At 44.0% G+C, this 15,242-nt stretch overlaps 1 protein-coding gene across 1 annotated transcript in view; it reads right to left on the bottom strand.

Moving 5' to 3' along the window:
- Positions 1 to 15,242, bottom strand: part of LOC310958136 (uncharacterized protein) — a gene marked incomplete at its 5' end in the record, with an annotated part of 75,089 nt that overhangs the window by 21,157 nt on the left and 38,690 nt on the right. Inside the window, 2 exons of the mRNA XM_083928963.1 lie at positions 82 to 279; positions 2,467 to 2,789. Of these exons, the coding sequence (XP_083785089.1) occupies positions 82 to 279; positions 2,467 to 2,789 (521 nt within the window). The remainder of the gene's footprint in view (positions 1 to 81; positions 280 to 2,466; positions 2,790 to 15,242) is intronic.

Here is a 15,242-nt window from a genome sequence, read left to right as displayed (position 1 = left end):
CTTTTAACGCCTGGGGTAAATCTTCATTAAAATGAAACATGTTACAGAATAAATATATCTACCCGTGTGTATTATACTCACCTTGGCAGCCTTGGCGGAGCCAGCTGCTGTTGGCGGCCGCTTGGCGGCGGTGGGTGTGGTCGCCTTGGGAACAGGGCTTTTTTTATTGGCTGAGGCTGTGGTGGGGGAGGGGCGTTTGGCCGAGTTGGCCTCGCCATTGGTGGAGAGGGTGGATGGACGGGATTTGGCTGAGTTTGGTTTAGCTGAACCCACGTCAAACTGGTGATAATGAAATTAAAAGAAGCCACAATAAAACATAACAAAAAAAAAATAAAGTTTAAAAAAAGAGAGGAGGGGGGTAACGAAAAAGGAGATAAAGAAGGAAAGAGCAGAGATGAAATCCCTGATTGCAGCGTGATATGGCAGCACAGCCGGCAATCATGACAGTCATAAAATAAAACCTGAAATAAAATTAGCACTTAAATAGCCACTTTGGAGCGCTCATGAGCAGTGAATTATAAAATCATAAGGCTCCAAGTCTGATGAAATGAGCACAGCGGCCTGCAAGTAGCACATGATCAGATGGAAATCAGGTCTCAGCTTCACACACAAACACTGAGCATCTAAATGACGGACACACGCATGCTGCAGGCACAGAGCGTGGCACAGCAAAGTTCATCCGTGCACCTTCACTGAACAGGCGCCGCTGGAAGCCTGTTGATGTCGCGACGGAGGGCGAGGGCGCTGAAAAGGGAGCGTGTTCTCCAGCCCAAAATCTTTATAATATGACTCATTACGGCGACCATTTTGATCTCCGTAGTTGCTCACAGATATTTGATGTAACTGCTGTTTATCCGACAAAAGAACGAAGGGCTGATGTGTGTTTCAAATGCAAAGACAGCTCTTAATCACTTCCAATGAATTTAAATTTAAAGAATTTCCCCTTGGGGATGAATAAAGTATAATTGATTGATGATTAATTGATTGAATGTCTATATCAAGAGACACACGTGCCCTGGGAACATAGGGATGATAATGTTATAAATCTAACTGCTGAAACACACTAGCCAGCTTGGAACACGCTAGCGCCAGTCAGCTGTCTGGTTATTTTCTCTGTACTGCACAGTCTCCCACCGACGCCCACATTTGTTCTGAGGATTGTGCAAGATTTTTGTTCAATACAGAGCTACTGAAGAGGGGGAAAAGTCTGCCAGCTGGCTCTCTAGCTTGTTAGCTCAGCCGCCAATGGGACAATAAGTCCATATTGTTTATTCAGAGACATATTTGTGCCCTTGACTCCATTTTCACAACTGTCTACAAAGCTCTTATCAGATTTTAAACAGGGACATATTATATGTTATAGTCTATTATAACCAATAGCTAATTTCCATCTTTAGTCCCTTTGGCATTTTTTTTTCAATAAACAAGTATAATCAAAACACAATCAATTAATCAGTGCCTTTTGTAGAGCTACAACAAGTCAGTCAACAGAAAAATAACATGAAACTGTTTTGATAATAGGTTAATCATTGAATTCGCTGTAAGACTTTATGACGGTTTTCTGCTATCATTATTGTTAGTTGGTAGTTGGAATGATTTATTAACTAATTTATTAACTAGTCGATCGATGGTTAATCGTGAAAGTACTTTTTCTTTTTTTTCAGATATATTTCCTGCTTTTCTCTGTTTTACATCAAATTAAACTGAATATATCTGGGCTTTGCCTAAAACAAGACACAAATACATTTTTTACAATTTCCTGACATTTGGTAGACAAACAATTAAGCAAAAAAACAATCTGCAGATGAATCCATAATGCAAATAATGTTTAGATACAGGTCTAAATAAAAGTAGATGGTGCAATACAGCTAATAACATGGTGTTTCTATTGGTCAATGGCGCAGATTTACATGTTTGACCCTGTGAGCAAATCCACTGATTGTGGTGATTAAGGTCAGAAGACAGACAAACAGACACGCACACACACGCACGCACACATGCACACGCACACACACACACACACACACACACACACACACACACACACACACACACACACACACACACACACACACACACACACACACACACACACACACACACACACACACACACACACACACACACACACACACACACACACACACACACACACACACACACAGGGACCAGTAGAACAAACAGTGCACTGACTAAAGTGGAGGATGTGTAATTTCTGCGATCAGTCTGAGCATCCGTGCATGTGCATGTGCCGTGTGTGTGTGCGTGCGTGCGTGCGTATGTGTGTGTGTGTGTGTGTGCACGAACAGGGAGAGGTTTGTGTGTCTTGCTAAAGGACGCTCAAACAGCCTGTTGTTCGGACACACCGGTTGTGGCAGACGTGGACCCACTTTGAATGTGTGTGAATGTGTATGCGGGAACTGTGCGTGGGCGGCGGTTTTGTCTGTGTGTGTGTCGTGAACCCACCTTGCTCTTGCTGTCAGGGCTCGGCAGGGTCTTGCCACCGTTGCCTGTCGGAGACTTGGCCGTGCCTTTCCCTCCCTTCTCGGCAGGCTTCTTCTCCTCTTCCTTCTTCTCATCTTTGTTGGTCTTCTCCGGCTTGTCCGCCTTCTCCGCCTTCTCGCTGGCCTTGTTGTTTTTCTCCGACTTTTCCATCTTCTCGTCATCTTTGAGGATCTTCTCAGACTTCTGGTTCTTGTCCGGGCCGCTGTCCTTCTTCTGCTGCTCTTCTTTCTCTTTCTTATCAAAGGTGTCCATCTTCCCCTGCTTGTCCTTGTTGTCAGATTTCACTGTGAGAGAAAGAACGCCATCGTCAGCATAACATCTTACCAAAAAATGTGTTGTTGAATGATGAGCAAAGGGGATGAATGCACAATTTGTTCAGTTATCAAACCTGATGGATCACATGGCATAAAGAACACATATTACACAATGCATACAAGTGCAGAGGTGTTCTCAACCAGGAGATTCGAACGGCAGGTTTGGAGAATTGTACATTTCTTTGTTTTAATCGGCAACCACTATGTTTAAGGTTTTGTTAGTTTTAGGCACAAACACAAAGTGGCTAAGGTTGAGTAAAGATGTGGTCAGGTTTAAAAGAAACTAACACAGGCTCCTGTTGTAAGTTGTTTTGAGCATCACAACCTTTCACTATCAGATTTTGATCACTTCGATCTGATAACATTTGGAAAGTCTAGAAGAAGATTGGAGAACGATTTAATTATTTTATCCCCGACCGGCCAGTGGAAGTCTTCGATGTGCAGGCTTGTCCTTGGATTTCAGTGTTCAGTGCTCTTCATCTGTGTGCCGGGATTATTAAAACCAACTAACCTAACTCAGAGGAAGCACGAGGTCAAACTGACCCGCTGATTCACTGAATGAGCACCGTATGAGAGAGGAAAACCAGGGAGTAAAGCGAAAGCAAAACGGGAGACGATGTTAGGGAAGTGCGAGCAGAGGCAGACAGAGACAGAAGGAGTTTGGGAGGTGGTTGACGGGGTTAAGGACACAGCCATCGGGGATGAGGGGATGAGGGTGCAGAAAAAGAGACAGGGACTCTTTTTTGCGACCAAGACATCTCTTACATAACAGAGGCAGTGGACAGGCCTGTGCTGTGCCCTGATGTCCCCTAACTGCTCCATCTCCTTTGAAACTATGCCAATTATTTACTGCCGTTGTGTTTTCAGCGATCAAGCCAGCGACATAAGGAGCGAGTCCCTCTGGAACGATGGCAGTCATCAAACAAGATGCATTTGTTTCTTTAATCTTAGGTTGCAAACTACAGTAGTAGCTCAGCCTGGTGCCCAAAATCAGACACAGGCACGGAGTATTATTATGGTCACGCAGGGAACAGAGTCTGGTTATCCTCCTGCGTTCACGTTCTCACTATTCATTTTGTTGTGTTTTATCAAAGCTAGAAAGAAGTTTCTGCTTTGCATGTAAAATACAAACTCATCATTCGATCTGCACAAACCTTGATCATTATTTACGAGCAACGCTTTGTAGTTTAAAGCTCATAAAGTGTCATTTGTAGACTCAAGATTGTTTTGTCTAACTCTCTGTCTGACGATATCTCTATTGTGCTGCGATGACTTTTTTCTTTTTTTTTAAACTGTCAATTGTGAGTCCAACCGTGTGAAAGGAAAGCAATGCTAAATTACTCTTTTAATGCCTGGATTTTCATCGCCTGTTGCAGGAAGAATAGACAGAAGTTTTCTTTAGAAAGGAAGAACTGCAGCTGTAATGAGCATTGTTCACTACAGACCTCTTTTTAAGTTCCTTCCTGGACATGAAATGGATCATATTGGTGCATATACTTAATCACTCTCTCTATCTCTGCAGAAATAAACAAGTGAAGCGATATTACAAACGAATCTCTGCTTCCAAATTTAATGCTAGTTGTTTACAAGGAAGTGACGTGTAGTATACGCGGTGTCGCAGCGGCTTGGTCTATTTCTGTCGCTTTGACACTGACAGTGGCTTTAATGCTCGTGCTACAGTTGGTTTTACATCACTGTATCATTTCCCCCCTGCAACACCAGCAATATGATTCATCCAAATATGAAACTGCAGGCTGTGAGCACAGAGGATCCATCTAATACCACGCTCCAATACACAGCTGCTGGCAACCAGCTGTGTGTGTGTGTGTGTGTGTGTGTGTGTGTGAGCGCTGGTGTGTGTTTGTGACAAAGAGAGAAATAGAGAAGAGAGTTGACTGCCACGTAAATCCGAGCATGACTAAGATACACAGACATGGAGCTGGTGCAAGGATATTTTACTGCAGGCAGACGCACGCACGCACGCACGCACACACACACACACACACACACACACACACACACACACACACACACACACACACACACACACACACACACACTCCCTTTCTGAACCTAGTTTGAGTATTGAGCTACCAAGCTTCCACACTGACAGACGGGGCAATCAATAGAGAGGCTCAATAATGATCCACACACACATAGACTTTTTGTTGCTGCAGGGTCTGAGAGACAAACCATGTTTCATATTTTTGTAAAGCCGTCTTTATGTAGTAATGAGGAGTGTTGCTATTATTGCACATCAAATTGTTAAAGTTATTATAACGAAAGGTTCAGCAACAAGGTCGCACTTCTGTCTCTCCCACAAATTCAACTCGTCAGCTTTGTCATCACTGGAGTTAATAAAAACAGAAATAAATACTCATAGATATCTAAAAGAAAACTAAAACAGAACTTAAAACAGACATTCAGACAGAATAATCGATCCCTAACAGGAACAATAACAAGTGTTTTGTTAAAACAGGAAACTTTGTTACGTTTGACCAACAGAAACTGTCGCAGAAACACTTTCCTTCCACACCACTGGCTCCAATAACACACAACAGCACTGCGTTTCCACTGAGAGAGGCCGCCACAAGCGTCGGTCGCACTGCCACGCTGCTGTGTTGGTGTTTATGGAACAAAAGGTTGTAGTGATGCTTAGGCAAAAGAACAACAACGATTAAGACTAGAGAAAAGAGCTCTAATATATCTTGCTTCTTTGTCCCGCACGTTATTTCCACAGTAAAGAATATGTGAATTAAAGTGCACATTTTTTGTAGTTATATGTACAAACAGTAAATGAGGCAGCCTGAATACAATCACCTGTGCAGACCAAGCCCCAACCACAGTGATTTTCTTGTTGATCCAATCAGGAAGTTCCAAAAGCGTCAGTTCTCTGAGTGTCCACTAGGGGCAGGTTTCATTATAGAGCAGTTTCTCATTGACCCCCATGTTAAACAGGCCGTTTTCACAGCATCACTAAACCTGTTTAAGGCCTGGGACAAAAGAACATTCTAGTCTGTATGTTTAGGTCATATCTCCATAACAACACTGAGGGGGTGAATTTCTGTGTTCCAGGCTAGTTGTTATTTTATTGGAGGTTAAAGTTTATGAATAATTAGGGGCATGGCCTCTTAAGTGACAGCAAGCCTCTGGCCCTCACTTCTCCTCGGAGGTATACGTCAGCCAGATGGACGTAGGCCCCTCCCCACAGCGTCACATGCATGCCCTTTTTTGGTAAGAGGAAATGAGGCGGAGTCAAAGACAGGACGGAGACTCCTGTAGGCGAGGACGATTGGATCAAGTTGAGAGAACGGACCTCGACGGAGAGGCAACGTCCATTTTTTATACAGTCTGTGGTGCAGACCTGTGTGTGATATACCACTGGGGCGAGACCTCAACTAGTCCCTTTCGATTTAAAGGAGCACGAGGGGGGCTCAGAGCTCTACTCTGAGCCCTCTCCTGATGTCTGAGCTCCTCACTCTATCTCTAAGGCTGAGCTCCACCCTTTGGCAACTTGTATCCATAATCTCACTCTTTCCATCAACAATCAAAGCTTGTGACCACAGGTGAGAGTTTAGAGCGTAGATAGACTGGTAAATTGAGAGCTTTGACCCCTGGCTCATACGGCGCCCACATCACTGCTGATGCCGCATCAGACCACACTGCATGTCCATGTCACGCTCCATTTTGCCCTCACCCGTGAACAAGATCCAGATAGTTGAATTCCTTCGCTCTGGGCAGTAACTCACTCCCAAACCCAGAGAGGGAGCGATCCTCCATGTTCAAGCAACATATCGCTGTAACATTTTGAAATGAAGGAGCTGTTGTAGGTTGGCTGCCTTTGGGTTATATGCGATTCATTCAGGCAGAAGCATTCTGCACCAGTGAATGACTGGAACCAAAGTGAAGCACGCACAACTTTATGTTAAACAGCAGAAGATACAAAAAATGACCTAATTTAGGTGATTTTTAGAAGTTGAAAACACTCTTCATGTGTTCAGTTCTGCATCCAAAATGACTCAGAAAAGTGTTTTTCTTATATTTATATCCTCTAAAATCTCTGACATTGACTGCAGTGACTTTAAACTAGAGAGGTGTTTTCACATTCCTCACTCTGTGCACTTCTCTGCGATTCAAACGCGTTAGCTGGTATGTCACTAAACCGTAAACCAATTGCTGTCTAATACTAATACTACTAATCACTAAACAACGTGGGAAGTGCACAACTAATTCTATGCAGGAAAAATAAAAATAAAATAGGACTCAGGGCAGAGTCATTCTTACGTACATTAAAACGTGTCTGAAGTGGGACTCTAATAATTATACATTGAAACTGTGACACTGCCTGCCCACGCACGCGCCTGCCTTCCCTCTCCTGCAACAGCACGAGCACCAAAGTTCTCTGTGTTTGGTTACTTGTACAGAACGCCCATAGAGACAACATCGCAGGAAGGACAGGGAGCGCTGACTCCAACATAAAGAAGTGTGAGGACTGCAGGTACCTGAGACCATCTGTTGCATGAATTTGTTGCATTATCACTGTTCCCTCAAGCGACAAGACATTTGCCTTCACCACCAACCCTCCCTCCTTTACAGATGTGTACTTCTTCGTGCATGTGTGTGCGTTGTTGTGCAGCCGCAGCTCTATCTCTACGAACGAACATGCTGCGTACTGTCACTTTGTCTGTGGGGGCGTGTGACTTTTTTCTTTAATCTGTAAGATTCACGTCAGTGGAAGATATTCACCTACACGCACACAAACGCACACAAACACACTGCATTTGCACACACGCACACACACGCTGCCAGAAATAGCTGCTCTATATTTGAATGAGTACAGTCAGAGTCAATGTCTAATCAATGCCCCAGCTTTTCTCTGTCGACTGCAGTCTGAAAAACAGAAAGCATGGCTGGAGGGATGGATATATCTTTACACAGGCAGAGAAGCATACAGCGTAGACTGAATACAGAAGGAAGACGGAATGACTACATTTATGGATGGTTGCTCCCTCATTAAATGTGTTATATGAAGCCATGTATAAGACATTAATAATCTATTATCTATAAATCCCCGAGCTGGTCCTCCAATAATCCTCTGCCAGCTCCCTTCACACTTTCTTTTTCTGTGTTACATTACTATCAACCCCCAATTTGTGAAAACCTCCCTCCCATTTGTCCTGGAACAAAAAAAAACAGAATAAGATACGAGGATGGTGTAATATCGGTGTGTGACCTTCGCGTTATGAAGTGAAATCAAGAGGATGAAACCTGGAAAAACCCATTTTTCCTAGTCGATTTACCTCGTCAAAACCTTCGAGAGGATGAGAATGAAGAGGGCGGCAGCAGCTCTAGTGTGTGGGCTTGGGAGAGGTATGAAGCATGGAGGCCAGTTCACCTCCGGGGAACTTCAGAGGTGCCCTTGATTAAAGCACTGAACCCCAAACTGCTTGGGTGTGGCAGCCCGCTTACTCCTGACATCTCTCCACTAATGCATGTCTGTCTATAGGACCTGTGCACGCATGTGTGTAATGAACAAGAGTGAAAATTGAATCACTCTTCTTCTTCTTCTTGTTTTCTTAAATGTTCCTAATGTCGCGTGACTTTGGTGGCTCTCAGAAAAAAAGAAAATATGACATTTTGTTTTCATATTTGCTGAAACTGTCACAACAGCGCAGTGAGACAGACGATCTGTGGAAACGTCACATAGCTTTTCTCTGTCCGCTCTTCCCAGAGACGGGGTCGCCGGGGACCCGTACGTGGGTCGCAGATTTTATTTTGGTCACCGAATCAATTTGTGGAATTTAAATAGTCTTTACTTGCAGATTCTTGTTGTTGTGGTCGAATTATACATGCAACAATCACTTTTGTGAGGATATTTACGATATTCACGATTATCGTTATTATTAATACTTATTGTGACTGTTTTTTTATTGTGATCCGTAATAAAAATGATGATTGTCCCATCCCTAATGTGTATATTATTCCACTTAATATTTATTATTTTGTCTTATTTATGTGAAAGCTATATTGTTGAGACCCTAAATGCATTACTTGGTCTCATTTGTTTATTCATTTAAGTGTTAAACATGTATATTGACTACTTTTTCAATAACGTGGATAAAACGAAGTTGTGATTTATCAAACGTACATCTGGTTTACTTATTCAAGATAATATATAAAGAGTATATTTTTTTCATAGAAAGTTACCAGCAGCTTTAGGGGCTAATACTGTGAATTGGTTGGATATTTGAGTTTTTGTTTGTTTTCCCAGTTATTTAAAATGTTATGTTATCTTAAAATTCGATGTGTATACTATCTGTGTTTAAAAACAACAACAACTGTATTCCGAAGTCTAGCCATCAGCCCTCCCATCAAAGCTTGTATTTCAGCTATCCAGACTTCTTTTTTGGCTCTAAGTCACTTATGTAGATTGTACAATGATGCAAGATCTTAGATGAGAGGAGAATACAGAAACCCCTGGGCATATTTACACCCGGTATGAGCTGCTTTCACATGTAATGGTTTCCATTCCCAATCCAATCAACTGTCATTAAATTCAAAGGGCTTCAGATTGTGGATGCACCTCATACACCTTCATTACTATGACTCCACATATTGACATGTGCAACACCCGCACACTTCTCTTTGACTCAGCTCATTAGCTTAAAGCTGCAGTCGGCGAGTCCAGCGGATCGAGTTGAGCTCCTCCGCTCCCTCCCAGCAAGTGCTCGTCAGTGCGCGTGCACCAGATTCCTGTGAACACGCCCGTCTCTTCTCTCATCAATAAATGGCATGGATTACACGTTTCACAGAGGTAGGCTGACTAACTAAATCATGGATAACAACTGCTAACGTCAATTAGCGTATACCTAACTTGAGGCCTGTGATATTGTAACATGTATGAGGGGGGAGGGGGGGTCTGTGTCGTGTCCACAAACTGCGCCTGACAGTTGGCTCTCACACAAGTAGGTGGATTTTTGCAAAACAAACAACAGGCTCTAGGTGGAAGTAGAGGTGCGTTTTTCTTCTAAAACCGGATGATTTGTGTTGTTCTATCGGAGCATAGTGTCGGTTTTAGTGAAAATGATCAAAAAAATCTTGCCGACTGCAGCTTTAACTATTAAACTAGCATGACATATCAACCATGTGATTTGCTACTACTTGTGGGTAGAAAAAACCTGAAATTAATAAAACTACAAAAGATGTTTTTTGGCAACGAGGCTCTGTTTTGTATGATTGCCTGTAAGTTAAAATTAAAGCTAGTAAAACTGACATCAGGGAGAATAAATGCATCATCTCTGGCAAAGAGAAACAGAACGGACATCCACAGGTGATAACTGTGGTGGGCAGTGGTGCAAGTGGCCTCGTCAAGACTGAAAGGATGCGCGTAAAGAATTTTCAGTGCCAATAATTGCACACCGCCGCATGCATGCATAGTGCACATGCTTTCACAAATACATACTTCTAAGCTAATGTTGGAAAAGAGGGCACAGCCAACAACCTATACTTAGTCTAATGCAACTGAGCTGTAATGCCATGGATGTGCTCAGGTAAAGTGCATTAACAGGAAGGACAAAGAAAGAACTGCAGGCACTCATGAGCCTAGCTGTATGTCTATAATGATGGCATTCACTCGTTACACAACCTCTTGATCAAGATGAAGATGAAGAGCAATTTAAAAACTTGAACAGCCCTCGTGGTCCAATCTGTTTAAGCTGTGACATTTCTGTATTCTTGCAACTATGAAGAAAAAAAGTCCCTGCAGGTACTTTAAGTTATATTGCTCTGATCAGGGTGTAAGCGAGTGGGAGGTAATTTAAAGCTTGATTTATAGTTGTAAGTAAAGGAGTTACGACATAGCAACAGGGCATGCACACATACAGTAGCTTGGCTGCACTGTGGCTACTGTGCCTCCTCAAAAGTACACATCGGGGCTACGTTGGCTACAAATACCACTTAAAGCAGCCTCCAGAACTGTGACCTATTTCTGGTGCTGGTGGAGATTGTGAAGACAACATTAAGCAAGTAAAGATAAAAATGAAGTAAAAGTCTCCTTTTCAGTAGCACACATCTAACATCTAGTAGTCATTTCGGCTTAAGCCAGCCTGCTTCTCATGATCAACACTCTTTATCACAGTAAATGGGAGAACGTTAACAGGATAACTGCCATTCATGATTGCATAGCAATCTCCTATTCCGATGTAGCAGGGGCAAGGGTAATGTTTTGCTCGAACTAGCGACAGACATAGCCAGGCTGGAAACTGCAAAATGGTTACAACGTGTTTTTTTCACGTTGACCGAAGGAAATAAATGTACATTTTAGAATTGTTGTTTCTGCAAATTGGACTTACAAACCAGACCGACATGACTCGCTGGACAAATCAGGGATCTGCACGGCGATTCAGAGGTCTGGAACCACGTCAGGGAAACTTAACCGGGTATATGTGATGATCTACTTGCATGGTTTCTTATATCCATCCCAACAGACACATACGCACACTTGTAGGGAGAAGCTCTTACCCGCTGTGCTCAGTTCATTATCTTGGGTGTTATTAATGGCGGTTCCTGCAGGCAATGGAACAGTAAGTAAAACATTGGTTTCGCAGCTCCCATGATGCCTCTTAGGAGGTGGGGATGACGGCAGTACAGCTGACGTCATTAATGGGGACAACATCATTGTCGCCATTGCAGCTGCAGCTTCTGTGCTGTCCGAGACTGTGAGCGAACGGCGGACAGCCACGTGTGGGTAGGCTGCCCTGGGCGGGCATGCTGTTCCCATCAGGGCGAAATTTGGTACATTGGGTATCATCCATGGCAAGCCTCCCATACCGGTGGGGTACGTTCCAGCCATCACCATGGGAACAGACAGGTGTGAACAGTCAGACATTGCCCGTCTCACTGCAGTCCGCTGTGGCGGTTCGCTACTTTGTCTAGTTTTTGTCTCTCTGTTTAAGGGAGCACATGATCCCATTCTCCCATCCTCAACACAAGTTAAATCCTGTGACAGGCCATGAGTTGCAACCCCGCCTGTTACGCCTCTGCCAGGTGGAGCACATGACCCTGTGCTTCCCTTTTCAGTATGGCTTAAGTTTTCTCTTTCCACCCTATTGTCCCCTACACCACTGCTGTAGGTTGAGGTTGGAGGTAGGCCTGCTCTAGCCCCTGCTGTGGCACCATCTTTACTTCCTGTTAGGTCAGCAGCAGATGGAGCAGTACCAGCAGGTTGTATACCAACACTTTCCTTTCCTAAATATGGCTTGAGCATTTGATTAGTTCCGAAGAGGCCTGCAGATGTAGAGGACATGACAGATTTCTTGTGATCCTCTTTATTTCCAGGACTTGACCTAGAACTTCCAGTGAAGCAAGGGTTCAGTGTGTTTCTCTCCCCAAGCCCCGAGGCCTGTTTTGGAGGAGGAGGAAGTTGCAAGTCCTGGCTTTGGGCAGACACTTCAGATGCCTGGATATAAAATCCATCTTTGCTGCCTGTAGAATTTTGCTCTGGATCATTTCGTCCAAAGTTAGAGGTTGTTGGGGGTTTACGGTCTTGCGCAGAACTCTGGAGGTATCTCCCAGATGAGATAGAAGGGGAAGGTAATGAAGAGGAAGGGGAAGAGTGGGAAGACAGGGGGCTGCTGGGGCTTTGTCCTGCACTCCCTAACGACCCTCCTGCCTCTCCCAACCTATGTATGTCCTCCCTTGGTCTCCCCCCTCTGTTCCCCTCATCCTCTATCTTCAGCATCGGTGTATTGAAGCTCTGCGTAACTGGTGGTCCGACCACTGTTCCAGACAACATCCCTGCAGTCCTTCCTTGCCCTAATTTCGCCTCATCTTCAGTCAAATTTATTTTTGACCCCCCCTGTGTTGCAGCGGCAATCTGCCCCCCAGGTGCTATCTGGCCTTGGCATTGCCAGTCACTGCTGCGGTCAGAGGCCGGACTGGAGGCCAGGGCCTCAGGGATGCTGGCACCAGAGACGGTAGTAGGAGGTTTGTGTTGATGCTGCTGCTGCTGTTGATGCCCACTGGAAGGTTGTCCGTACCCGCTGCTCCCACTAATGATGCCAGGCTGCTGCCAGGGTGAGCCAGACAGGAAGGACATTCTCCCGCTCTGTTGTATCTGCAGGTCAGTCTCTTCTTTTCTCTCTTATTCACTCCTTTGTTGTCTTTTTTAGTATTTTTTGTTTGTCTTCTTTCTCTGGCTTCAGTTTCTCCTTGTTTCTGTCTCCAGTTAGTGTCGTTTCACTCTTGTCCAGGAGGCAGAAATGTCCTCAGTATCCAAAGTGTTATGATCTTGGAAAGTAGAGGAAGCAATGCATCCTTTCTTTCTTTCTTTTTTCCGCAGTTGTGTGTGTGTGTGAAACTGTGCTGATGTGAGTGAAGTGCATGTGTGTTTACAGGCAAAAGGCAAAAAAGAGTGCGTGTGAGAGAGTGTGTGTGTCTGGTTGTCTCGGCTGCTCTCTGAGCACTGCACGGATCAGCTGTGGGGCTAAATTGCACCTTGCTCTCTGTCTCTCTCTCTCTCTCTCTGTATCTCTGTTTTTCTTTCTCTCTCTCTGACATCACACAGTCACATGACAGCCCTGAATATTCCCTCATTCGCTGGAGCAAAATTTCAGCAGCCAGCCCCTAGCGACAAACATACACAGACATACACACATGAAGACACATGATCGCACATGTAAAAGTGGCAAACATGCACGCAAACAGTAGCTGTCACAGTCTCTCAGCTGCCATATGATGGCCACTTTTTTCACATGTTGGTACAGAGGGAGAGATTAGTAACATCACTGAAGACTGAATCATCCTGATTGATTGAATCATCCTGATGATCCTAAATCAGCCCATGAGAAGACATCAAAATGTATATTTTCAAGGCTATAATTTACCACACTGACATCATGAGACAATCAGCCGTGCACCCTGAACCTCCTGCCCCCGTCTTGATTAATGATTTTGTTTAACACTTTTCTTGTTGAAAAGTCCCTATTTTCACCCACTTACCATTATTATCTTCATTGATTGAATACATTGCTTTCTTTGATTGAATCAAGGTTTCATTGTACAAATCTTCCTTTGAAAAGTTTAATTTCTGGGCTGTAGTGGTGGCTGGACTGACTTCTTTTTCTTATCTCATCTCATCTCATCTTCAGCCTCTTATCTGGGGTCGGGGGGGCAGGAGCTCCAGCAGGGGACCCCAAACTTCCCTTTTCCGGGCCACATTAACCAGCTCTAACTGGGGGATCCTGAGGCGTTCCCAGGCCAGTGTGGAGATATAATCTCTCCACCTGGTCCTGGGTCTTCCCCGAGGCCTCCTCCCAGCTGGACGTGCCTAGGGAGCCGCCCAGGGGGCATCCTTACTAGATGCCCAAACCACCTCAACTGGCTCCTTTCAACGCAAAGGAGCAGCGGCTCTACTCCGAGTTCCTCACAGATTGCTGAACTTCTCACCCTCTCTCTAAGGGAGACTCCAGCCCCCCTCCTGAGAAAACCCATTTCAGCCGCTTGTACCCGCGACCTCGTTCTTTGGGTCATGACAAGCTTTTATGACCATAGGTGAGGGGAGGAACGAAGATTGACCGGTAGGTGGAGAGCTTTGCCTTCCGGTTGAGCTCTCTTTTCGATTGTGACTTTTTCAAAAGTTAAAACTTTGCTTTAAGTCTGTTGTTTTGTTGTTATACTTCTGTTAAGATGATAGGAGTTGCAGACATCTGTTCTGCACATAGTCGATAAAAGAAGGAGGCAGCTTCTTTATGATTAACATTAACACTGGCTGTGTACGCTCTTGAACAGAGGAAATCATCCTATATCAGGGATTTGTTCATCTTTTGTTGAAAATAATGAGAACTAATGGGTCCAGTGCTCTCAAATTCAAAACTGAGCTAATGTGCTAAACTTAAATAGGAATTATATTCACTGTTTGAAACTAAATCTCATCCAAACAGCGAAAGTGCTTTTGTTCACTTACCCAACTCATGATGTGATATGGAAAAGGGTTTAACTTTGCAGTAAAGCAATTCTGACTAGTATTCAGAAATCACTCATTCAAAACAAGTTAGGAATGGGAATGTAACGATATAATATTATTGTCAGAGGAAATATCACGGTTTTAACAAGGGTTATTATTTTGGTCCTGAGGGTTTCGAGCACTTCCTCATAGAACTGAGGTTACATCCAGGTAACTGTTACATGTCCCTAGCAGATGTGGACAAGAAACAGGAAGACGTCGTGAACTCCTGCAGCCCAGTTTAAACTGGTTTGGTCCAGATTAGTAACGCTTCATTCACTACCGTACGTGCAACACTGCAGGAATCAGGACACCATAGATACAGTACCTAGCTTCTACAAAACCGTGCTGTTATGTAACTGCGGTTATGATAAAATCAGTCCATCCTGACATCCTAGTTGACATATCATCTTGTTAGCAAA

Source organism: Echiichthys vipera (assembly GCF_963691815.1).
Source record: "Echiichthys vipera genome assembly, chromosome: 15".
Classification (NCBI taxonomy): Eukaryota; Metazoa; Chordata; class Actinopteri; order Perciformes; family Trachinidae; genus Echiichthys; species Echiichthys vipera.
Note: the sequence above shows the minus strand (reverse complement) of the source record. Positions and strands in the feature narration are given on the sequence as shown.